Raw genomic sequence first — 23,133 nt, 5'->3', positions numbered from 1 at the left:
ATGGTTTGAAGCATCATGTGTTATCTGGTTTGCACTGAATCTCCACACAGTAGACCCCACAGTGGGCTACTTTTCTCTGCTTGTAGAACACGTTGGCAAATAGGGAAACCATTGTATGGCCTCTGAGGAAACGTGAGGATAGAATAAGAGAGTAAGAATCCTCAATAGGTGCAGGGTGGTTCCTCACTGGCTACGTTTACATGGGGAAAAAAATCCTTAACCCGAATGGAATTAGTCTGATCAAAGATTTACGTGGATGCTAAATAAAGTGATCTAAATCAGAATATACATTTTCTGACACGTGCAAAATGGTTCTGCCCACAGTGGTGCATCAAATCTGCTCTTAATATCACAGAAGAAGAAGAAGAAGTAGAAGAAGATGAACCGAGATGTCTCCGCGTCTCCAACGTTGCCGTCCACATGGATTCCAGCTTCTTGTTTCAACAACTAGTTGTTTTTCTACCTCCATGTTTCTGTCCCTCCTGGAAACTCCTCACATGATGTTTACCCCACGTGGAGCAGACATGCTCAGAGAGAAGGGATTTATTCCAGTAACCAGAGAGAAACCAGCACATCAAGAGTTCACATAGATTTCCAGTCTAATATTAACGTTCTCTTTCTCGTTTCAGACTACAGAATAAAAAGGTTTCTTATTTCTTTTTTGATTTAAAAGCAAACTTAAAATTGCGCTGACAGAAATGAATGCTTTCGTTTTGTCAAGTTGCATGAACTCAATTGTTCACCGGCCAACAGGTCGTAAATCTTCCCGAGCTATTTTTTGTATTCATTTATTCATGGTTTCCTTCTCCTCTCCTCTTCTTGTCCCATCTCTTCTCATCTTTGAAACCACCCATAAAAACAACACTTTGCTCGCTGCTACTGCGATTGAGGCGCTGACACTAAACCTGCTGTAATTTGTTTTACACTGAGGTCCCGTCAGTGCTCTCGCTTGCCTGCCCAGGACTCCGAATAAATCTTCCTTCAAGGTCAGAGTAGTGGGCTTTATGTATAATATGTATTTGTTTTTCTCTAAACATCTCAGAAAGTCACACCGCTCTTCTCCAGGCTGCATATTTTTTCCTTTTTGTTGCTGAGCTACAGGCAAACTTCCCTCATGGGTGTAAACTTATAACTCATAAAATCCTCCTCTCTCTTTCACTCTGGTTAGCTCGGCGCTGTGCAATCTCCTTTCGATTCAAATTCCATCCTCTTATATTCGTCTCGTATTTATCGCCATTCCTCCTCCACCCCCGCGGGACCCCCTACCCCCCCCTTTCATCAGCGTCACAGTGGGTTGCGGGGCTCTCGTCTCTCCCGTCGGGCGTCGTTGCTTCAAGTGGCAGGCCGCTCGCCGTCCTGGTGGGTGGTGACCTGGCCAGAAACAGACCCCTGACGCGGCGCGGTGGGAGGAAAAAAACTAAAGAAAGGAGGAAAGAGCTTCCTGATTGTGATGATCAAATGTTGCACTTCAGACAGAAAGAGTGGGACCATCAGAAGCAGTGGAAAGAGAGAGAGAGAGGCCGAGTCTGTGATTAGAGAAAGTGGAGAGAGACCTGAAGTGGTCATCAAGCCAGAGTGTGAGCAGGAGGGGGGCGCGGGCGGCGTTGGCAGCCCGTCGGCCGCACAAGTGGAAGATTTGATCGCTTGTGGATGATTCAAAATTTCATCAACTGCAGTAAATATATATTTCTCCTCCTGTCAATCACGCAAACAACAAACACTTCATATGTAGTCGTCTGGAAATAGAGATGGCTTCTGTGTGCACGGTAGTGCTCTCCGTTTCCGGGCTCGCTGTACTATTTTCGGATTTCTTACCGCGTTATAAACCGAAAGCCGGCTCTCTTACGGCGCCCGGAGGCGAAAGAAATTCCCTGCCCAATGTTTTCTGACGACATGCTTGAAAAACTCATCTCTGCTCATCAAACAATCTGTTATGGATGCAGCTCTTCACCTTTGCCTCATCTTGCATGCACACATCTATGAATATGTGAAGCGGTTTCACTTTTGACTCTTCTACTCTACACAGTAATCATGTTGTAATACTGGAGTAGCCCAACCACTTGAACCAGAAACCGATTTTCCTAAAAGTCAATGCATCCTAACAGAAATGTATTTTATGTATTGCTTTCTACAATGTTAGCAATGTAAGAGCTAACACATGTTTATGTCCAATATGGAAAGATCATTTGGCAAAATTTAGTGAGAGCTTGTGAGATTAAATCTTTTGGCGGTCAAACTCTCGTGGCATCTGTGTCCCTAGTTGTTGGCCACGTGTCCCGCACCGTTGGCACCGGTCGGACCTCTGCGTGACCTTTTTCTTTTAGCCAATTCGACATATTGAATCGAGGGTGGAACAAGTCAGTCAGAAGGATCGCTCTGATTGGCTGTTCATCCTGAACCAGTGAACAAGAAGAGACGTCTTAATCTAATCAGAACATTCAAATTCACAAATATTTCCACAACAACACGATCGTCTAGAATGGATGAACTGCAGATCAACTCATCAGGATCAATCAGTGGAGGCCGGCTCTGATGGCTTGTCATAGCTTTTCCTAGCTTTCCCAGCTAATAGCAGCTTTTCTTGTTTCCCCTTTCTAAAAACATATGACTTAATAAAGTTAAAGATCAATTTAAAGTCGTAGTCGTAAGTCAATAGGCTTCCATCCTGAACCTTTAGCCTGTTTTCACGCTCCGTTGTGAAATTTCACACTTAGCTGCAAACATGAAATGTTATTTATCCACTTTGAATTGTTGCAGTGTTGAATTCTGACGACAAGGTTAGTTGATGTGTTACATATATTTTCTGTTATGTGAACCTAAGGCGTATTGATCTTCATTGAGAAAGTCTCCCTTTGCTTTCCTTCTCTAAAACAAGGAACATCAGATGTCAACCTCCGCTATTGAGCACATTAAAAGTCTGGCTAAAGGGGCACTTCATCAAGACGAATGTTTTCGCCACGTTGCTGCCCAAAATATGTAGAAATGTTTAGTCTGCTTGTAATCCGGGCCTTCTGTCCCCCACTCTCTCTCTCTCTCTCTCTCCCTCTCTTTTCTCCCCTGGCCTCATTAAACAAATCTCCATCCTGTCTCCTGCTCTGCCAGTTGGCCCGATGGCTCAGCTGTGTACAAACAGAACCACAAATAAACACAGGATGGGTCCAGCCACATGTCCTGCTTCGCATTTTCATTTGATCCACATATGAATTTGGACGCTCGCTTTCAAATGAGCACAGTGTGGCGCTTTCGGTGCAGATTTCTGTTGTCAAACATTGCTCATGTTGACATGAGGCTTTCATATTCTGCACTGAGATGCCTTCTCACCCAGTTTCATTCTGTTCTTATTTACAAAATGCTGTCGATTTAAATTAGACCTTTAATCTCCAAACAGCCTTTTGCATTTCATATCGTTTATGTGGACAAATAGAAACAAAAGTCTGTTGTTGAAATTGTGTTTTTATACGACTTAATACAGTTTAATTTATATTTTCTCAAATTTAGAGAATGAAGATAATGAAATTGTGTTTTTATTACGTCTTTAATGACCATCTGTCCAGATAACAGATTACAATACCACGCCAGCTGCAGATTCAGGGATGTTTGAATGTTTTAATATTCAAATTAATCATTTAAATGAATCTAAACATAAAATTGCACATCCAAAAAGCGTTTAAAAAAGGCAACTGGACTTGTTGAGTTTTTTTGAGAAGACGTTTCGACACTCATCCGAGTAGCTACCTCTGTTCTAGGGGACTGGTGGGAAGTCTGAGGTTTAAATAAGAAACTCTCTGGGTGACCCATCAGAAACTTGCTTGACCTGTTTCTGTTAACAACCAGAAGAGGACAGGGACAAACACTGACCAACAGTCCCCCCTCAACGACAGGTAAGTATCTGACCGTTAATGGAAATTAGCTGCACCAGTTTCTGGTCGTTAAGTTTCTGATGGGTCACCCACAGAGTTTCCTATTTAAACCTCAAACTTCCCACAGAAACGTCTTCTCAAATAACTCTACAAGTCCAGTTGCCCTTTTTTAAACGCTTTATGGATATACCATGACCTGGATGACTGAGAATCTTCACAGACATAAAGCTGCACAATATAAATGGGAAAAAGAAACGATAAAAGAAAAAAGAAGAGCTATTTTCCACATTAAATTGGATTAATTGAAATGCATAATCAGTCTGTTATTGGTTTAAGTTTATTCACACCCCGTCCATGTCCCTACACTCACATTGCACTTCCAGCTGCACGACTTTCACACCTGGTACCAATCTCTCATTATATTCATATCTGACATTTTCATATCTGGTTATGCAAAAGCTCTGCCATCTTCTTCCCTGAAAATTGTCAGTGACTTGTTGACGACCTTTTCTTACTTTCACACCTGCCACCTGTCAAGCTCTCCAGTAAATATGGTATCAGTAGAGAGAAAACAATATTTTCGGTTGCGACATGAACGAGGAACTCTTTAGCGGACATTTTTAGCTGAAGATGTAGCAGAAATTCCCTCAAAAGCCACATGGTGACAAAATAAAATACTGATTGATAAAACTTGTTGCAGTGTTTTTTTTGCGACTGGTTATCAAACTGACTGTTAGGATTCCCATTTGGTTAGCTGTAACGTAGCTTCACAGGTGGTAGCATCATTTCTACTTCTATCTTAAGAGGCACAAGGCAGTTGACCATGAAAGTACAGTTATAAATCCAGGAAGATTATTTACAACTCACACAACAAACAGTCAAAACATCATTTATATTATGTGTAATAGCTTGATTATAGCAGACTTGGTTGGGCTCCCGCATGGCTGAAAACATATGAATTACTGGGATTAATAAAGTCAGAGATCAATTAAAAGTTGTCACTAGGCTTCCAGCTGCATCCCTGACTCTCCAACATCTTAGTTTCCACAGTCACAGCACCACGGTGAGGCCAGCCGGGGGGTTAACGCCCGCAATGTGGCAGCAATTTTGGGTTCTGCTCTGGCGAGAATCTGCAGCCTGTTTCCTTTCGAAAAGCCCTAAATGTTCGCGGCTGTCTGGAAGGTGCATTTCACGGCCAGTTTGGCAGCAGGAAGTGTCTTTGGTCGGGGTGTTTGTATAAACAGCTCGTAATGGTTTTAGCCCGCGGTGAGGCCTTTGTAGTACGCACACACACACACACACACACACTGTCGCAAATGTGTGCACGCAGAATGTACATAATTCACTCGACGTATGCCCGTGCACACATGTGTATGGCTGCATGTGTACTGCAGAGGGTCGTTGCTTTCGTTTAAATGCAGTGAAGCCTGTAGTCTACACAAGTGAGGGCTGTTCTCGCTGCCAAAAGACCTGTCCGCACCACTTGTTGCGCACAGATGTCATTTCAGTTTGTCGGCATTCTACTGTTTTCCTGAACCAATTACACACTGGAAATATAGTACTAGTGTTTTTGTGCATCATTTTCGTTCTGCTATGTGCATCTTTTGTTTATTAGCGTTTAACTCAGTACAGTTTACGTAATCTTGGACCTCATGACTATTTTTACTTAAGTTGCACATGCCATTAGTTTGTTAATCTGCTCATGCTGACTAGGACTGACATTTTGTGCAAACACAGGTTTACAATATAGATTTACACTTTAGTGGGTTGTGATGAATCAGTGGCAGCTCCTGTCAAAGTGTAGGTAATGTCGGTCAATCTTGACATGATGTCTAAGGTTCAATGGGTAAATTAACAGCATGCTAAGGAGAAATCGTCACATCGCATTTAACAATTGCTTTTTTTCAATTGTTTCTCTCCGGCAGCAACACCACCGGTAACCACTAGATGGCTTTCATTAATTAGTTCAGCAACTTTCGATGTAACAGCAGCTACTGATTCAGTCAGTCATATTTAATTTTAGGTGCAGCACATGTACATTTAAAGAAGTGAAAATGTGCAATGAATTTAAATCTTACACAGTATAAAGATGGACGGTGGAACAGCTCCTCTAAAGTGAAGCCAAAGCAAGTAGAGCTCCCCCTGGTGGCTGGCTGCAGTATAGGTCATAAGTTCCACCTCCTCCATGTTAGTGGGCGGGACTTGGGCCAAACTAAAACACTAAAATACACGTCAAATAATTATTTTCAAGCAAAGTTTCTATCATTTTAGGTAGTTAATATAACGTTGATGCATGTTCAAATGTCAATTGTTTGGGTAAGTTTTGTTTTAGTTTGTTATTTGATGCTATAGAAACACGATGTGGCATAATGGTGACCACCAGTTGTCAAGCCAACCGCTCTGTAAAATGTCTTGTGAGGCCGTGAGAGTTGTTAAAAAAAAAAAGTTCAGTGTATAATCCATCATTTCCTTGTAACTGGTGGAGGTAGAGCAGACCGTAGTATTTCTTAAACGAAAACGTGAATGAGTCTGGAGGAAGTGTGTCAGTTTGGTCAATGTGAGGAAGTGGCGACGCTTGGTCCATATTTATATACAGACTAAGATTAAAACACTTGCAGTTCCATCACTGCACATGATATAAACGAAAATGCATTGGGATAATTTACTATATTTAAATTACATTTTCATTTTTCCAAAGCAGCAAAGCGATCAGTTCTCCTCTCACTGAAATCAGACATATCCCTGACAGTCCTGGATCCCTCTCCGCAGAAAGTGCTCCTGCTCTTGATTGCTCGCTAACTGGCTAACAGAAGCATGTCAGTGCAAGTGCTTTCTGAAAGTTATTGAGATCACATTGCACCATCTGCAGTTTCAAGACAAAAAAAGAACTGCCTTAATATGTGTGTGTCTGTGAGAATGATCTTGGTGATTTGCAGCCATATGGAAATTGCCCTAAAGGGGGTGGGCTCGAATTTAAACATAGAACACAACTTAATGTTGACTGGATGATATTCAGAGGCACACAAACTCTACAACAGTGACTGTCACTAGCTAGACAAACATTGTGTTGGAAAAAAATGTTGTTGCACCATCTCGCCAATGGAGAAACCACCAATGATGTGTTTTATGGTTGTCAAATGTCACTTTATAGAATGCTCCTTCACATATTCATCTTTCCCTCCACTCTCCCTCTTCTCTGCTTCTCACAGGTATTCTGTCCTTCACAACGGGAACCACACAGAGCAGGAGAAGAAGTCTCTGCACATAGAGTCCCACGAGTCCACCTTGTGACCAACAACAACGATTCCACAGTCGCATCTCCAATGGCCTCGGCTTCTCACGACGTCACCGCAGAATCGACGGGAAAACACACCGCAGCAGCAGCAGCAGTCAGCAGCAGCCTCCCCACATCCGGAGCCTCAAATCCCACAAAGATGCTACAAATCCAGCAGAGCTCCAAATCAGAGCCCTGGATGGACTTAGGGAGATCGAGGGAGCTCAGCCAAAACTTTACCCATGGTCTCTTGAGGTGCCAGGGGCTGGAATGAAAACCAGCTTGCAGGGTTCTGCTTGCTGCTTTTTTGTCTGCAGGCCCAGGGAGACTGAGCTGGCCTAGTCGAACTCAACTGCGATCCCATCAAGAGGCCCCACTGATTGCTTCCTGTGAAGTCCGGTTCGTCCTGTGGAGAACCGGCAGCTTTGGCGGAGGGGAATTTGACACCATGAGATTAATAATGACTGCGCCGGGGAGTCGTGGAAGTAAATTATGTTGCCAAAGCTATTTGATACACATGCAGTGGACCTATTTTGGATTATTACTGTGTATGATGCTCCCTCTTGTTTCCCAGTAAAAAATCTGAGAGATTGACTATAGATTTAAGAAGGTTGTTCCTTGTAATATGACCATTGGCAAACATGAGCTGTGATATTCAAGAAAAGAGTTTAGAACAATATATATATATATTATTATTATGTTTTTTTTTTTTTTGCTAAGCATCACATTAAAGTTTCGGTGTCTTCACCTCGACACCAGGCTGGAAGAGCCCATTCGTCTCCAGGTCGAAGCTTCCCTGCTTTGCTAAATCCTCACTAAGCTGAAAGAAAAACGTGGCTGCAAGGCCGCGTTAAATCCTTGACCCAAACTGTCCAAGTGCATTATTACAGAGTGCTGCTCCATCGCTCCGCGAGGCTCTCGTCTTTATGATTGTTTCCCTTGTTTTTAAAAAAAAAAAAAAAAGAATCCACACTAAGAAGTTAGAAGACCTCGAGGTATTAAAAGCTGCTCGTGAATGATTCATCCCGAGTCGTGACGGTGTCGGGAGCAGCTTGTTTCTGTTGCGTGTCTGTGTGATTATTACATGTGCAGGGTTTTCTTTTTTCTTTCTTTTTTTTTTTTTCGAGGTGTGTGTTTCTATGGTGATCCTGAGTGCGAGCGTCCTCAAACGTGATGTTAGTGTGTATGAAACGCCCTTCTCCCATCATCGCCACTCCCTCCGTCCCCGCTCGCCTTGGACGCTGTGATTAAGAATGTACCAGAAATATTTCCACTTTTGTTGATATTCATGGAAACACAGAATGCAAAAACTGTTTTCTTGCCACCTCTCTGCAAACTATCCCCTCTCTGCCCTTCGGCGGGCATACCACTTTATTCAGAGATTCTATTCATTCAGGGATGTGGCATTCAGGGATTCGTTGGTCCCTGAATGCCACATCTCGCTACATGATTAGTCACCAGTTAGCGCTCCACAAAGTATTAATTAATACTGTTGCCACTTGAAAACCGCTGTGGGGAAACATCTTCTTTTAGACGACAAGTCAAAGTGAGTTAACGGATCACTCCTGCACATGCATCTCATGCAGAAGTTCGTAGTTTCGCTGCCAGCTCTGCTTTGGTCTTTTCTTTAATCCTAGGCTTTTTCGCTGCATCCTGTGTCACTGGAGTTTGCATTGGGGATAAGAGGAAGAGAAATGGATAGAAATGCTCTTAGAGTTCACACAGTATTATTGGAAGGAGTGGGCATAAAAGGAAAACATAACAGCAAAGTAGTAGACTCCCTTATTGCTCAGCAATGCGTTGTAGCCTTTTTAGATGACTTATTCGGTATTAAAGCAGATTTAATGTTTGATTCAGAGCTCACAGAAAGATCTGATCTGAAGACTTCTCGGCACTGAACAGCAGATATAAAAACTTAGACTCTCACCAGAAATAGAGCCAGATAATCCTCTCAGGGGTCGGTGGAGACCAAAGCAGAGGACAAAGGAGAAAAGCTATTACCGTAAATACCCAAAATAGGTTAAAAAAAAGGCAACTGGACTTGCAGTTTTTTTGAGAAGACGTTTCACCATTCATCCGAGTTGCTTCTTCTGAGGAAGCTTCTGAACTCGGACACTCGGATGAGTGGTGAAACGTCTTCTCAAAAAACTCTACAAGTCCAGTTGCCTTTTTTGAACCGTTTTTGGGTATACCATGACCTGGATGACTGAGAACCTTCACAGACATATTACCGTAAATGACTTAGTATCACACCATTTGGATTTCCTTACGGGGCAAGGTTTTCACTGATACAGACTGCACGCAATTGGATAGTCATTTTGATGTGAACAAATTCAGCTCGACAGCTCTAAAATGATGTGCATGAGTAAATCTGCCGTCCATCATTGCAGAAAACACGGCACAAACGATTCAATCTTACTTCAGACCAACGGCCTGGCTTCCAGACTATGGCTGATATGGAAAACGATCAGTTTACTGAGGCAGCGTCGCCGTCCTTAAAGTGATCACAAATTTTAACACGGCCTAATAGATGACGTACTCAATGAAATACTTGGAAGTTCTAAATTTCAAACCCCCAGAGTGTTATTATGGGACACATGTAGAAAACCAAGATCAATGAAGTTACCATATATGGTTCCTTGCTCCTAAATGGTAAACGTGGTACCTAATTATGCTCAGCGCTCATGCAGAGGTGGAACTTGTAGACCACATTTAATCTGAGGACGTTGCCTTGATCTTCTCTGATTGGCTAGGTGGAAACCACATGCTTCTAAACCTCACTGAGAGGCACCGGGACGCAGGGGTTAATCCCTATTTCCCTTCGAGCAAAATGGAACTAATGAGGTTGTACAACACGGATGTGAAGTCCTGCCTTTGCTGGTGGACATAGTGGAAGCTTACTTTGGAAAAAATAAATATATGGATTATTTCTTTGCTCCATGAATTGAACACATGATGTTTGCTAATTTAAAAGATCAACAAAGTCACAGTTTGTTGGAAATATTTTAAAGTGAAGTAAAGTAATGCTTAGTTTTGTGTGAACATTTCACCCTGTCCTTCCACAGTTCATCCATCCATCCAGATCTTCAGTGACTGTGTATCTTATCCGGAAACAAATATGTAATGACAAACTGTGACTTTCTTGTCTTGGAACATTATCTATTAAATCGACAAATATCATACGTGCAATTCTTGATATAGTTCAGCAGGTTTTTATGAATGCATCTCCTTTCTATGATCATCTCCTCAAGACCGTTGTTACGATTTGTATAAAAAAATGTGAACATATTCAGACAAACATAGTAGAGTCCATAAAAACATTTGATCTTTGCCGAATTACAGTTTTAGACAAACTGGAGAATCAGATTCTCTTTCCTTTGCTGACAGAACGATTCCTCTAAACAACACTGGTTTTCTTAATTCATGAAAAACCTAATGAGAAGCCAACATGTTTTTTTTTACAAGAACTGCAGAGACAAAGCAGGAAAAAGAAACCAAAGAAACTCCAAACAACAGGAACAAACGCGGTCCTCTCAAACGAGTTAATCAGATGAAAACACAGTCGATGCACTGGCACAAAGAAAAGCCAAGGAGCTGTTGACAAGGCCGGGTAATTACAAATCCTCACAGAGACAAGCATAATGGCCCAGTCTGGAAGTCACGGTTCAGAGGAAATAACCGATCTGACACCAACTCTCATGTTACTTCACATGCACAAATATTTACTGCGTGCATCACGGTCGAGCCAGGAGAGAGTATTGAGGACGTTTTAAGACAAAAAAAATCATGAAAGGGTGGACGCTAGAGTGAGGATGGTGATACAGATGCATTATATTTTATATTTTATAGTTTCTGCATACCAGTGGATAGTGAAGGTTAGGTTAGGGTTTGGGAGTCTCGTGGCTATCAGATGTCCAAATCTTTCCACTTCTACCCATAATCCCTTGCAGCTTGGGGTCAGTTCTTGTTCCAAAATGGCTGCACGTCATTGCTTTTTGGAGGTGAAACCTTAAATTAAACTTTTGGTGATTGTGCAGCAACTTCACCTCGAAGATCCTCCGCGTGGCGAGGCCGTGCAGAGGCTCACGAGGCAAAGACAAACCAAAGGATTTTCAATAGACGGCCAGTTTTAAACTTTGAGGGTCGACCGGTTCGAGCGCAGATTTGAGACGGCTGTGTCTGGAAGAGCTTCAAACTTGGCTCGGCTCAGCATCTGCTTGACTCATAGACTTATAAAAACGAACTCAAAGCCTTCACAGGAGCCACCGGCCTACTATAGATGTTTTTGGATTGTCTGACTGCAACGCAGAATCAACTCAACATTTAAGGGTTTCTATGGCAGTTTCAAAACTGTTGAATTTTCTGAAGTTGGATTTTTTTTTTCATCATCAAACAATTGAAGAACGCATATATGCATTTCTTTCTTTTCTAATTTCACACTGTGACATCTTCCGTAATTGAAGCACGAGCACTTTTTGTAATTTAAGATTTTCATGGATCAGTTCAGTCATGGCCTCTTAGTCTGAAGCATTTCATGGTATTAGAGAATATAAAGTAATCCTTACGTTGATAATTCCTTTAAAAACAATTTTTTTTCTTTTTTTCCATATTATTTCCTTTCCATTAAATGTTTTTGAAGATAATTACGATGGAGATGACGCGTTTCCCTTATAAAAACTTGGATGGTGCATTAGGACCAGAAGGCTGTTGTCGTTGTTGTTGTTCTCCGTTTACAGAGCCTAATTTAACAAAGCTGATTTTTTTATTTTTTTTTTTTAGCTTTTCTCTGAACAGTTGCACTTTTAAAAAAATAAAATAAATATATAAGTACATAAAAAGTGTAATGGCATTTCTTAAAACAAATCTAAATACATCTAGAATTTTTGATTATTAAAACAAAGCTCAATTTTTATCAATGACATGTGAAGACTATAATATGGAATTATATAACATTTAACAATATATATTTTAGATGTTCGTGACTTAATTCGTTAACTTGGATTTGATGGATGCCTTCCTGCTCACTCTGTTTCTCTAAAACTGTACTATTATTGTTTTATTCTCAGAATAAATTGGCCTTATTATTTAGGATTTTCAACAGTGAAATCAGGGACTGATAGAATACCATTAAAATGTATAGATCTCTTTCTTTTCTTAATGTCTCCAAAGCTTTTTTTAAATGACCATTTAAGTGACCAAAGTTTGTCAAACTTTCCTTTCTAATTTTGTACAATGGTATAACTATCCAGGGGAAAAAATAAGTAATTGTCCTTGTGGTCAGTTTAAATAACCCTGGTTCTGTCTTTCCCTAACATGACCTTTCAGTGCAGAACGAGGCCACAAGAATCCAGAATATAAACTAAATAAGACAACATTCAAGAGAAAACATTTTGTGCCCAGAGAGGTTGCATATTACATTCATGTTTTCAGCATCCTTAAACCCACAATTTTCTTTTCAAACAAACATTTGCTTGCCCCCCCACCCAGTATAAAAGAAGGCCAACTGTGGCACAGAGTTTATATTTCTTTCTGTCTTTTGTCTCTTTTTATCTGTACTGTAGCTGTTCAATAGCCGCCCACGTCCACAGCTACAGTTTCCATGACATCTGTGAGTCTGCAGCTGAATGTCGGCCGATTTGTTTGTCCGTTCCGGTGCGGAGATGCTTGGGCATGTGTGTGGGAAGCTCCTCAACGGGCTGAAAGGAGGGAACTCAAGCTCGCCTATAACTTTATGAAATCTAATGAGCATAAATCATAGACTGTATGTAAATATGGACCAAGCGTCCCCACTTTCTCTCATTGACCAAACTGACGGTATTTACCTGGGGATACTGGCGGCGCCATCTTGTGAGTTTGGAGCCAGAGTCTGATCAGTACGGTCCGAGAGTGGAGCCACGGGGGGTGGTGTTATCTATGCCCTGCCCACACTTCCTCCAGACTCACTCACATATTTGTTTAATTAATACTCTGCTCTACCTCCACCAGTTACAAGGAAATGTTGGATTATACTCTGGACTTATTTTATTTTCACAACCCTCATGGTCTCACAGGACCACTTTATGGAGCGGTTAGCATGGCAACTGGTAGTCACCATTATGTCACATCCTGTTTCTATAGCATCAGATGACTAACTAATTGCGTATTTGACACTCGAATGTGCATCAACATTATATTAACTACCTAAAATGACAGAAACTATCCTTGGAAAAAAAAGACGTGTATTTTAGAGTTTTAGTTTGGCCCAAGCCCCATCTACTAACATGGAGGGGGTGGAGCTTATGACCTATACTGCAGTCAGTCACCAGGGGGAGCTCTACTTGCTTTGGCTTCACTTTAGAGGAGCAGTTCCGCCGTCCATATTTATATACAGTCTATGGCCTAAACCTGTATGGAAGAAAGTTTTTGGAAACCTACCAAACCATTGGAGACCATGTGAGGGAGTCAAGGGGTCGTGTAGACAGTCTTCCCCAAACTTTGAAGTTAGAAATCTGCATTTTTCTTATCAACACTTCAAAGAAACCCTGAGAGCATACTTCCACCTGTGGAGAAATTTTTGATTTAGCGAAATCTAACGCGAGTCTTCAGCCTCTTTGGTTCATTTGTGGTATTACTTTGATGTTTCCGTTAGATGGTGAGCTCAGAGTGCAGGAGGTGAGCTGCAGTCAGCTAAAAGATCGGCTAAATTTACCGGGCCAAGTTCAACGCAGTAAGCCTCTTCTTAGGCGTCCGAAACCTTCCGACGATTCAGCGGAAAGCTTTAACCCTCAAGCACGGTTAAGACGGAGATCCAACTTTGTCAACAGTCAGAGAGGCTCTTTCAAAAGCTGCGATGTTGTACTAATGTTCAGCTTTTGTAAAAGAAGCAGAGAGGCCACTTTCAACAAACACAGTAACCCAAGACGACATGGGCATGCAACTCCAGGATTTATTGAGTCTTTAGCAGGAAGAATGACCTCAGCCACAAACACACCGCAGGTTAATTAAGTAACTGAATGTCCAAACAACCAGACCGTCTCAAAGCCTCTCTCTGGAGGCCGCCGAAAGTCGTTTGGGGACGAACGGGAAATCACAACCTGGAGAGGGCAGGGTGGACGTCGGTGAGAAAGGGGAATGAGATTTCAAAATGTGTTAAATGTATTAAAGAGAGATATGAAAAATAAGGTTACGTGTCACATCTGGATATCGTTTGGATTTCACCAGCGTCATGCAGGAAAACTCTACATAACAACCACCAATCCAATCAATAAAACCTGTTATAATCCAGTCTCTGACTCTTTGGGTTACATTTTATAGGAGCATATGTTTTGCTGCAAAAGTAAACGCATTTAATTAGGAAAAAGTTGCTCTGTCAGGTCAGATAAAGGAAAGAAAAGACAATGTGAGCAGACAATCACACTTTTACACTTGTGTTTGGTTTTTCTTTTTATCTTTCAGTTTGCAACAAGTCCAAGAGATGATTTCAACCACTGTGCAAAACTATTTTCCCACAAAGTAAAAACTACATTGAAATCATCAATATTAAGAGGTGTTTTAGGAAACAAGAGATGCATATAGCATTTAGGTCCTGTATGGCAACAGCCTTTCCACTACATTCTTGTGCAGCCCTGCAGAAAGGACGATACAAGATGATAAGTCCATTGAAAGTCCGTCCTTTTCCTCTTTACCTTGAGCAGAATCTGTAGCCTTTATAAAAAAGCCTTCAGCCGCCGTATGTGTGTATGTGAATTAATTTCCCACGTGTTTTGTCGGAGGTTCAGGATTTTTTTCCGTACATGCTGTGTGACTTTTTGTTTTCAGATGCTGGATTATAAACTTCTTGGAACCTCACAGGTAATATTTGGTTCTGAAGTTCTCGGTGCAACATCTTTGTCTTTTTTTTTTTTTTTTCTTATTTACAAAATGAAAAATGCCCCTTAATATTCTTAACGTCTAACTTGTGAGAGATATACATATTATTCAAATGCAGCCACTGTCCAAGTCCTTCTTTGTAACTCATTGTTTTGCAGAAATGTTGCTAAGAAGTTCCATGAATAGTTTGGTAACTTCTGATCGAAAAGTTATTACTTTATGATTTGTGCAAATGTGTTGTTTGAAGCTGGATCTTGTCCGAAGTTTGCATTGGTTCCACCCCCGCTCTCTGTCCGCCTTTTCCGTGTCATTTCTTAAATTTTATTTATTCATTTATGTTCGCAGCTTACGCCATGAATGTGTATATAAAGACAGAAACGCCCACAAACTGTCCAAATGACACTGAAAAAAAAAAATAATCAGCTTTTATAAAACTCTTCAGTATTTATTTTGACAGAACAAAAATGGGTATTTTCATGTATTAAAAGAACATAAAAGGCTTCTCTTTCAGGGAGCTGGATAATGTGTATGACTTTTTTTTCTGTTGCTATGTGACAGTTCTGATAAAGGCTAATTAAAGATTAAAAAGATGTTGATAATCCTGGTGTTGACTCTCTTTTGTGGCTTCGATAATGTCAGCGTGAAAAAAAAAAGAGAAAAAAAAAAGCATTTCTTCTCTCAAACCTGCTTTCCTCTACGTCTTCTTTGACAAGTTGCAGGCACTCGGGCAGATTACATCGGCCGTTGAGGGAGAAAGTCTCGTAGTGATAAAGCACATGAAGGACTCCGTCGTAATGGTGATACTTGACAGTGATGAATGGAAGGGAGGCGTGTTACTCACCAGCTCTGCTTTCACAGGGAGAAAAGTCTCTTCTTTGATATGATGAATCAATTATGACAGTTCCTGAGGGCAAAGAAATCTCCTTTGCCAACTGAAGTTGCTGTTTTTCTTCATTTGATTGGTAAACTGTTTTCATTTAAAATAATTTATATAAAAGAAACATAGCAACATGTGAGAAAATGGCAGATTTTTAATTTATAGGGTTCATAAAACCAGCTTTAACCCTTTATAGGGCACTCAATGAAATACATGGAAATTCAAAATTCAGCCCTAGAGTGTTATTGATCAATGAAGTTACCATATATGGTTCCTTGCGATTTAGTGGTGAACAAATGTCAACATGTATTTAGATCATTAGAACATAAGTGCTGATTCAGGCACTTGTCAACATACACATTATCACATTATGTGATCCATCATGTTAGGCCTCTTCTTCTTCATGGTACCTTATAAAGTAGTTATGCTCAGCGTTCATACAGAGGTGGAACTTGTAGACCACATTTGATCTGAGAACGGTGCCTTGATCTTCTCTGATTGGCTGAGTAGAAACCACATGCTTCTAAACCTCACTGAGAGGCACCAGGATGCAATTTAAAAAATGTGTGTGGAAGTTACCAAATATGGTTCCTTGCCCCATAAAGGATAATGTATTTGTATTTATAAAGCATATTTTAAACAAAGTGCTGTAGAAACAGAGTAGTCAAAGCATGTAAAAAACAGCACTCAAGCAAAATTTTAACGCCAAAAAACATGAGTTCATTTAGAGTACTGCGGGAGATAGATGGCGTACGAGAACCTACGTACGTAGCCTACACCGGCAGTTGCCAGTCTCTGTAACAACGCCAACCAAACTCTAGTCTGCGCTGTCTTTTTAGCCAGTCGGGTTAATTTTTATGTCTACTTCCTGCTTCACTTTCAACAAAGGCGACTGAAACTTTAGCCGAAGACAAGTCATACAAATGTTTGTATCTTCGAACCTCTTCAGTTAACCTTTCCTCCATGTGTTCCATCTTCATTGATCCAAAACAATCAATTCGAAAATTGTGGAGATGAAGAAGCAGCCAGAAATACGAAAGTGGAAACACGGTAATACCAAACGGACCAATCACAGCTCTTGTGGTCTACGTAAGGTCTGGGCTTGACGCAGAGGTATGAACCGCACATTAGGGTTTAGGGGTTAGGGTTAAGGTTCATAAACCCAGTTTTATGAGTTGTCAAGGGGTTGGGGATAGGTCCATGGTTAGGATGGGAGTCCATAAATATCTTTAGTTGGTAAGGGTTAGGGATTCTCATGCAGAAACATGAATTTGTGTGTGTGTGTGTGTGTGTGTGCAGATGGGAAGAAACTGCTTTAGACCTGATTGACAAGCCTCCCGCCAGAGGGGGTGTCTCAAAAATATATATAACAGCATGTAAAAATACTACTCCAGTATTTAAACTAAATAATATATAAGTTGTAATGGATGTCCGACAGAAACCTTGAGGGAAAACCGTGGAAAAAGTCAAGACAAGCAGCCTTGATTTCTGACACGCCAGAGAGGCAACTGAATGTCAGCACCAAATCTTTAGCCATTTAGTTAATAAGCATCAAACTGCCACTGAAGAGCAGCTGATGTGACAGAAACTTGGCACATTTCTAACATTCGACAGAGGGGCTAAAGCCGGGATAAATCTGTACAGTGTCTGCCACCAGGAATAATCTCGGATGGAATATTGACTCGCCACATAAAACACAGAAATGGGCTTCGATTCACGGTTATTCACACGCATCAGAGCGTTGAGCTGTCACACAGCTGGTCCTGATAGCTGCGTTGGTTCGACTGGAAAACCGAGACGGAAAATGTGCGGCCGAACGCATCCAATGTACTTTAACAACCCTAAAACTGTGCTGGTGGCACTTGGAGGCAGAAATGTTCATTGAACAAATACAGACACGGCGAACTTAGCTTTCTGTCTCAAACCCTGAGCAGTAAAGTCGCTAACAGAGGAAAGTTTGGGAGGATTTTAAATGTAATCTTTTATGGGAACGTAATTGTGCTGAGCAGAAGACACAAAATAGAAAATCTAAGCCTGTTTTGAACTACAGCATGCAAGTCAAATCTCTGATAGACGCCGAGATGGGTAAAATCACTGCTCAGTGATTTCCTTTCTGAATTCCATGTGTGTTTTAATGTTGTCGCCCGAGTTTTAAAATATGCAAATGTTCTTTGTCCCAATTCTGCTTTCAGTTTGGTCTCTAGTCATGTAAAGGGAGATAAAAATCAGAGCAGCCCATGCTGTTCTTCAGAGATATGTAAATTACCGTCACATCATACGATGTATTTACACACTTCTCCTCTCAGACTTTTACTGAGACTCAAGACGGAGGAGGAAGTCTTTCCGATCTTTACAGATCTTAGGAAAGAACATTCACCCGGTTATGATCTGTGCAGCACTATGGAGACTCCTGTGTCCACCAAACAGTAACAATCTTTAATATCTTCATGATTATTTCTTTTATTTATTTAAACCTGTTCAGGTCAAATTTGAGCCATTCTGACATTTGACAACAGAACAGATATTCTAAATGTCAATCTTTTAGCTAACCCTAACCCTAACCCTGACGACACAAAGATGAAAATATTTTAACAAATATGAAATCAAATTTGATTGGGATCTATTTGGATCATATCAAGGACAAGTGTGCTTTTAGGGAACCACCTGAATCACAAATAAAACTGGCTTCCAGGCATCAAGCTCTCATTGTCTGCAAAGGATTCTCCACAAAAGATGAAAAATAGACTTCTTATATTATTATTATGTTAATCCGTCCGATATATTACCAGACATTTCATCCAATTTCCACAATGCCCTCAAATTCAGACGAGATCAGAAGGCCTTTATTGTCCTTACCCGTAGTACACCGTTGGTTTAAAGTCATCTCCTCTGTGGTTTTGTGTAAAAGTCCTCTAATTTCAGCCCATATTAAGTCCAAACCTGTAACTTCCATATGATCAACACTTACAATGACAAACACTGTGGCCCAAGTCAAACATTTACAGACCCTAAACGTACAAGGTTGGATGTTGTAGCTTCTGTGCGGCAAAAAGTATAAAGTCACATCAAGTTTATCTGCTTTCTCCTTTGGTTAGGACGCATCCAAACAACTAAAAGGCACTGGTGTCAGTCTTGATAAAAATCCAAACAGATTATTTCACATTTAGTTCACACATCTGGGAGTTAGAGCAAACACAAAGTCAACAGAGTGACAGCTGATGTGAGGCTGTAACCCGCCGGGACGAGCAGCGAGCAACCGAGAAGTGACTCATAAACAAGTCATTCGGTGTAGGAAGAGACACTGAGGACACGTTTAAACGTATAAACACACACCATTCTCACGGGGGTTCATATGAAAGCATCACAGACATTCGTGTAAACACTCGATGGAGCGCCATGAGGAATGATGAAGCACGATGAAATAATAATGACCACATAAACGCTCGTGTACCTCCCCAGCTGAGAGGGAAGAATTAACCTCGGCTTTGCTTTAATTGACTGGAGCTCAGCTTCACTTGGCTTTGGAAGCGTGTTTGGGATTCAGCTCTGTCTGTTCATCTCCGAATGCAAAGCGTCAATATAGGATAGGCTCCAAGACCCTCCACAGCAGGGGTGTCCACACTACAGCCTGCAGCAAAATCTAAACATATAATGGATTATGGTCCTCACATGGAACTTCCTCTACTTTTAAGAGGTGGCCCTAGCATCCTGAGCGCAGTGCGGCTCCTCCAAAAAACAAGATTAATCAAAGAAGACTTTAGCCACAGGTGACCAGAAACGCAAGACGTGAGTGCAGAACATTTCAGTGGGAAAATGAATATTTCTTCCCAGAAAACTAGAGAAAGTGTTTCCGTTTGATATGCAATGAAACTGCCACTGTGATGAAAGAGTAAAATATACAGTGACACTATGAAACCAAATGTCAGATCTACACTGGTGCAGAACAGGAGCAGAAAGTTCAGCAAATGATCATCTGCAAGCTCTACAACCGTTTTCATCACATAGTTCCAAGGTCCTCAACTCACTGCCCAACACGGGAAACCTTTCTCAGATGGTGACTTCATAAAAGAGTGCTTTCACTTAAGTCAAAGAATTACTGTTCGTGGGAAAAAGGACGGCGTTCAATAACGTTATCTTGCTGAGAGACACATTTGTGAGGAGGCAACTTGAAGACTTGTCAATGCATGTGATGAGAGAGGAATCCCTGCTGTGCTTAGTTTATTTTCAGAAGACATCCAAGTAATCTATGCAGTACTGTCGGAGAGATGTGAATCCAAAATGTTGCCTCTTAAGTTAGTCTCCCTTTTGTAATGGAGCTCAGAATGACATCCAGTGGTAAGCTTCTCTTTTCTCTGAAGATTTTTTTTGAAATCCAGTCAGTTCAGTTTGGTGCATTTGAAGAAGAAGAAGAAAGACTTTGCTTTCTGTCATGTATAATAGCAGGGGAGGGAGGATGAAAAATGCGAGACATTAAGGGGAGGCAGGAGTATGAAGAACCAAATGACTTCAGTCAAAAAGCTCAAAATCAAGAACGTAAGGCGCAGCAGGGAAGGCAGAGTTTAAAAACACAAAAACAGCTGAAAACCACAAACCAAGACGAGGCACTGAACACCAAGACAAACAATAGAAAGGCAGGGCTATATATACACCTGGGCACAGGGGTTAACGGGACACAGGTGAAACTAATGAGGGAGGAGCACACAAGGAGAAACCAATCCACCAATCAAAGAGGGGAAAATACAGGAAGTGAAACAAGACGAGAAACACCAAGGAAGAATTTTATGAAATAAAAACAGGAAACACAACGGAAACCAAACAGGGTTGTAGAAAATAGACTGTGCACTAAAATGACATTGACACGTGTCATAAACTATATAAATACAAATGGAATATAAAATTTAAGAGGAAATTAGAAGTTTATCTTAATTTAAAGAGAGAGAGAGAAAAAGAGAAGTCATCCTCAAGATGAGAATAAGGATGCACCAGCCTTGTTTGTATTAAATAGATTCTAGGATTGTTTTAAAAATGCGAAGTTAAGCATTATTAATGTTCAGCAAATCGAAATGATTTGACTGTCCATTAAATAACTCTATACACGCCACTGTTAGAGAGTAAATGACGCACGGCCAAGTCCAAATGCACAAAATGATTTAATAATTTATTCATATTACATGAAAATAACATTTTAAATTCCGCAGCTTCATGGCTGACGTGCAGTAGCTTGTAATGTAGAGTATCAAGTTAAATATGTTGATAAAAGCAGTGAGATATTTCTTATGGGATTGCCAAAAGAGGAATCAGTGTTTCACAATGTCACACATTTACATAGGACAACAGTAATATCATTTTATAACAATGTGCTCATCGAGGGATGTAAACAGATTTAGTTGTCATTTAATTCCGTGTCGCTGGTCAAAAAGCTCCACCGAATTTAAAAAAGGACGAGAGAGTGTATATCACACGTTAACCAGATAAGAACCAGAGGTATAGGCTTCGACAGGCAGGCTGAGGTGATTGAAGATAGCGAAGCAGCCAGTCCATACATCCAGTCAATTCAATTAGGAAGAGAGGACATCTTCCTGGTGAGAGGTTAACGTGGTTACAGACGGAGGACGGCTCTCCGACTGCTCCGTGTCCGTGGGAGAGACAAACCAGTGATTGAAAAGACACAAAGATTGAAGTTAAGCCACAGGCCGTACGTTTCACGCTGATGGGAGATTTTTAAACTGTCATTGTAATATTAACAATAAATCCTGTAGAAAATGAGATCATCTGCCGTCAAGAGAATAGGGGAGAATCTCATTTTGTACAGCTTGACCCGTGTTTGCCTCTAATTCATATTTCAGTTCAGCACATTTCCTTCCAAACCCAACCTTTCAGAACTGAAGCAATAGCTAGTTTGCAGTAAGTGGTTTCTTATCATAAGCATTATATCATTATATCAGTATATAATATGGAACTGTGGCTTTCCTGAATGAAGTACAAAGACGGACGGCAGAACTGCTCCTTAAAAGTGAAGCCAAAGCAAGTAGAGCTCCCCCTGGTGGCTGGAGGCTGCAGTATAGCTCATAAGCTCCACCCCCTAAAATACACGTCAAATAAATTTTCATTTTAGGTAGTTGATATAATACTAGGACATATTCAAGTGTCCAGTTTTCTGTTAAGTTTCTTTTTAGTTAGCTATTTGACGCTATAGAAACAGGATGTGACATTGTGAAGACTACAAGTTGCCGTGCCAACCGCTCCGTCAAGCTGTCCCATAGGACTGTGAGAGTTGGAAAAAATAAATAAGTACAGTGTGTAATCCAACATTTCTTTGTAACTGGTGGAGGTAGAGCAGAGCGTAGTATGAATTAAACTAAAATGCGAGTGAGTCTGGAGGAAGTGTGGGCGGGGCATCAATTTCACGGCTCCACATGGCTCCACTCTTGGACCGGACTGATCAGACTCTGTCTCCAAAATCGCAAAATAACACCGCCTGTACCCCCGGGAAAATAGCGTCAGTTTGGTCAATGCAAGGAAGTGGAGACGTGTTGTCCATATTTATATACAGTCTATGAATGAATGAGGCAAAACTCATGTTTGTGAGCTCGGTCTGAACGGGACCTATATCTCAGTCTAATTAACATGTGGTCATGTAACTGACCATCATAGTAAAAAGAACGGACTTAGAATAAAGAACGACCGATTTCACACTCCTTCAGATAAACCAGCAGCTCTCAGACACTGCTCTGCTCTGCCTCATTCTGACCTTTGCTTCGTACCTCGTGTATGTATGTAACAGAGAGACAGTAACTGTGTCCACCACCTTCCTCCTCCTCATTGCTCCCTCAGCTCATGTTCCACCTTGACAAACTGATGTCCTCTAGTCTATACGGTTTCCACAGGGAGTCTGTTGACCTTTAACATGGAGTCACGGAGAAGGTCGAAAGGGACAGATAGAACAAGTTTCCCCTCAAGGGAAAGAGAGAGGGGAGCAGAGGAGGAAGGTGGTTAAAGCAGACAGTTTGAGATCAAAACTTTGGGATACTGGTCGTTTTATTTCCATAAAAGTCAAACTAACTATTTTTGAAAAAGTCGGTCTCCCAATCTGACGCCATATAGTTCTTGTCAAATTGTCAACTGAAGAACTGAAGTTTAGGCATTGTTAGCGCCTCGTGCCCTGCACCAGAAAGTGAATTGTGGACAGCTAACATCACATCCTCTAGAGCAGGGGTGTCATTCTAATCCAGGGGCAACATACAGCTCATTTACAGCTGATCTCAGGGGAGCTG

The 23,133-nt window shown here is 41.1% G+C and overlaps 1 protein-coding gene across 1 annotated transcript in view; it reads left to right on the top strand.

The window, feature by feature from the left end:
• htr4 (5-hydroxytryptamine receptor 4) overlaps positions 1–7,151 on the top strand; it is a gene marked incomplete at its 3' end in the record, with an annotated part of 126,740 nt that extends 119,589 nt beyond the window's left edge. The window contains exon 6 of the mRNA XM_084549967.1: positions 7,070–7,151. Coding sequence (XP_084406093.1) covers positions 7,070–7,151 — 82 coding nt within the window. The remainder of the gene's footprint in view (positions 1–7,069) is intronic.
• Between the last annotated feature and the right edge of the window lie 15,982 nt (positions 7,152–23,133).

The sequence above is a fragment of the Chelon labrosus genome, assembly GCF_963514085.1.
Source record: "Chelon labrosus genome assembly, chromosome: 8".
Lineage (NCBI taxonomy): Eukaryota > Metazoa > Chordata > Actinopteri > Mugiliformes > Mugilidae > Chelon > Chelon labrosus.
Note: the sequence above shows the minus strand (reverse complement) of the source record. Positions and strands in the feature narration are given on the sequence as shown.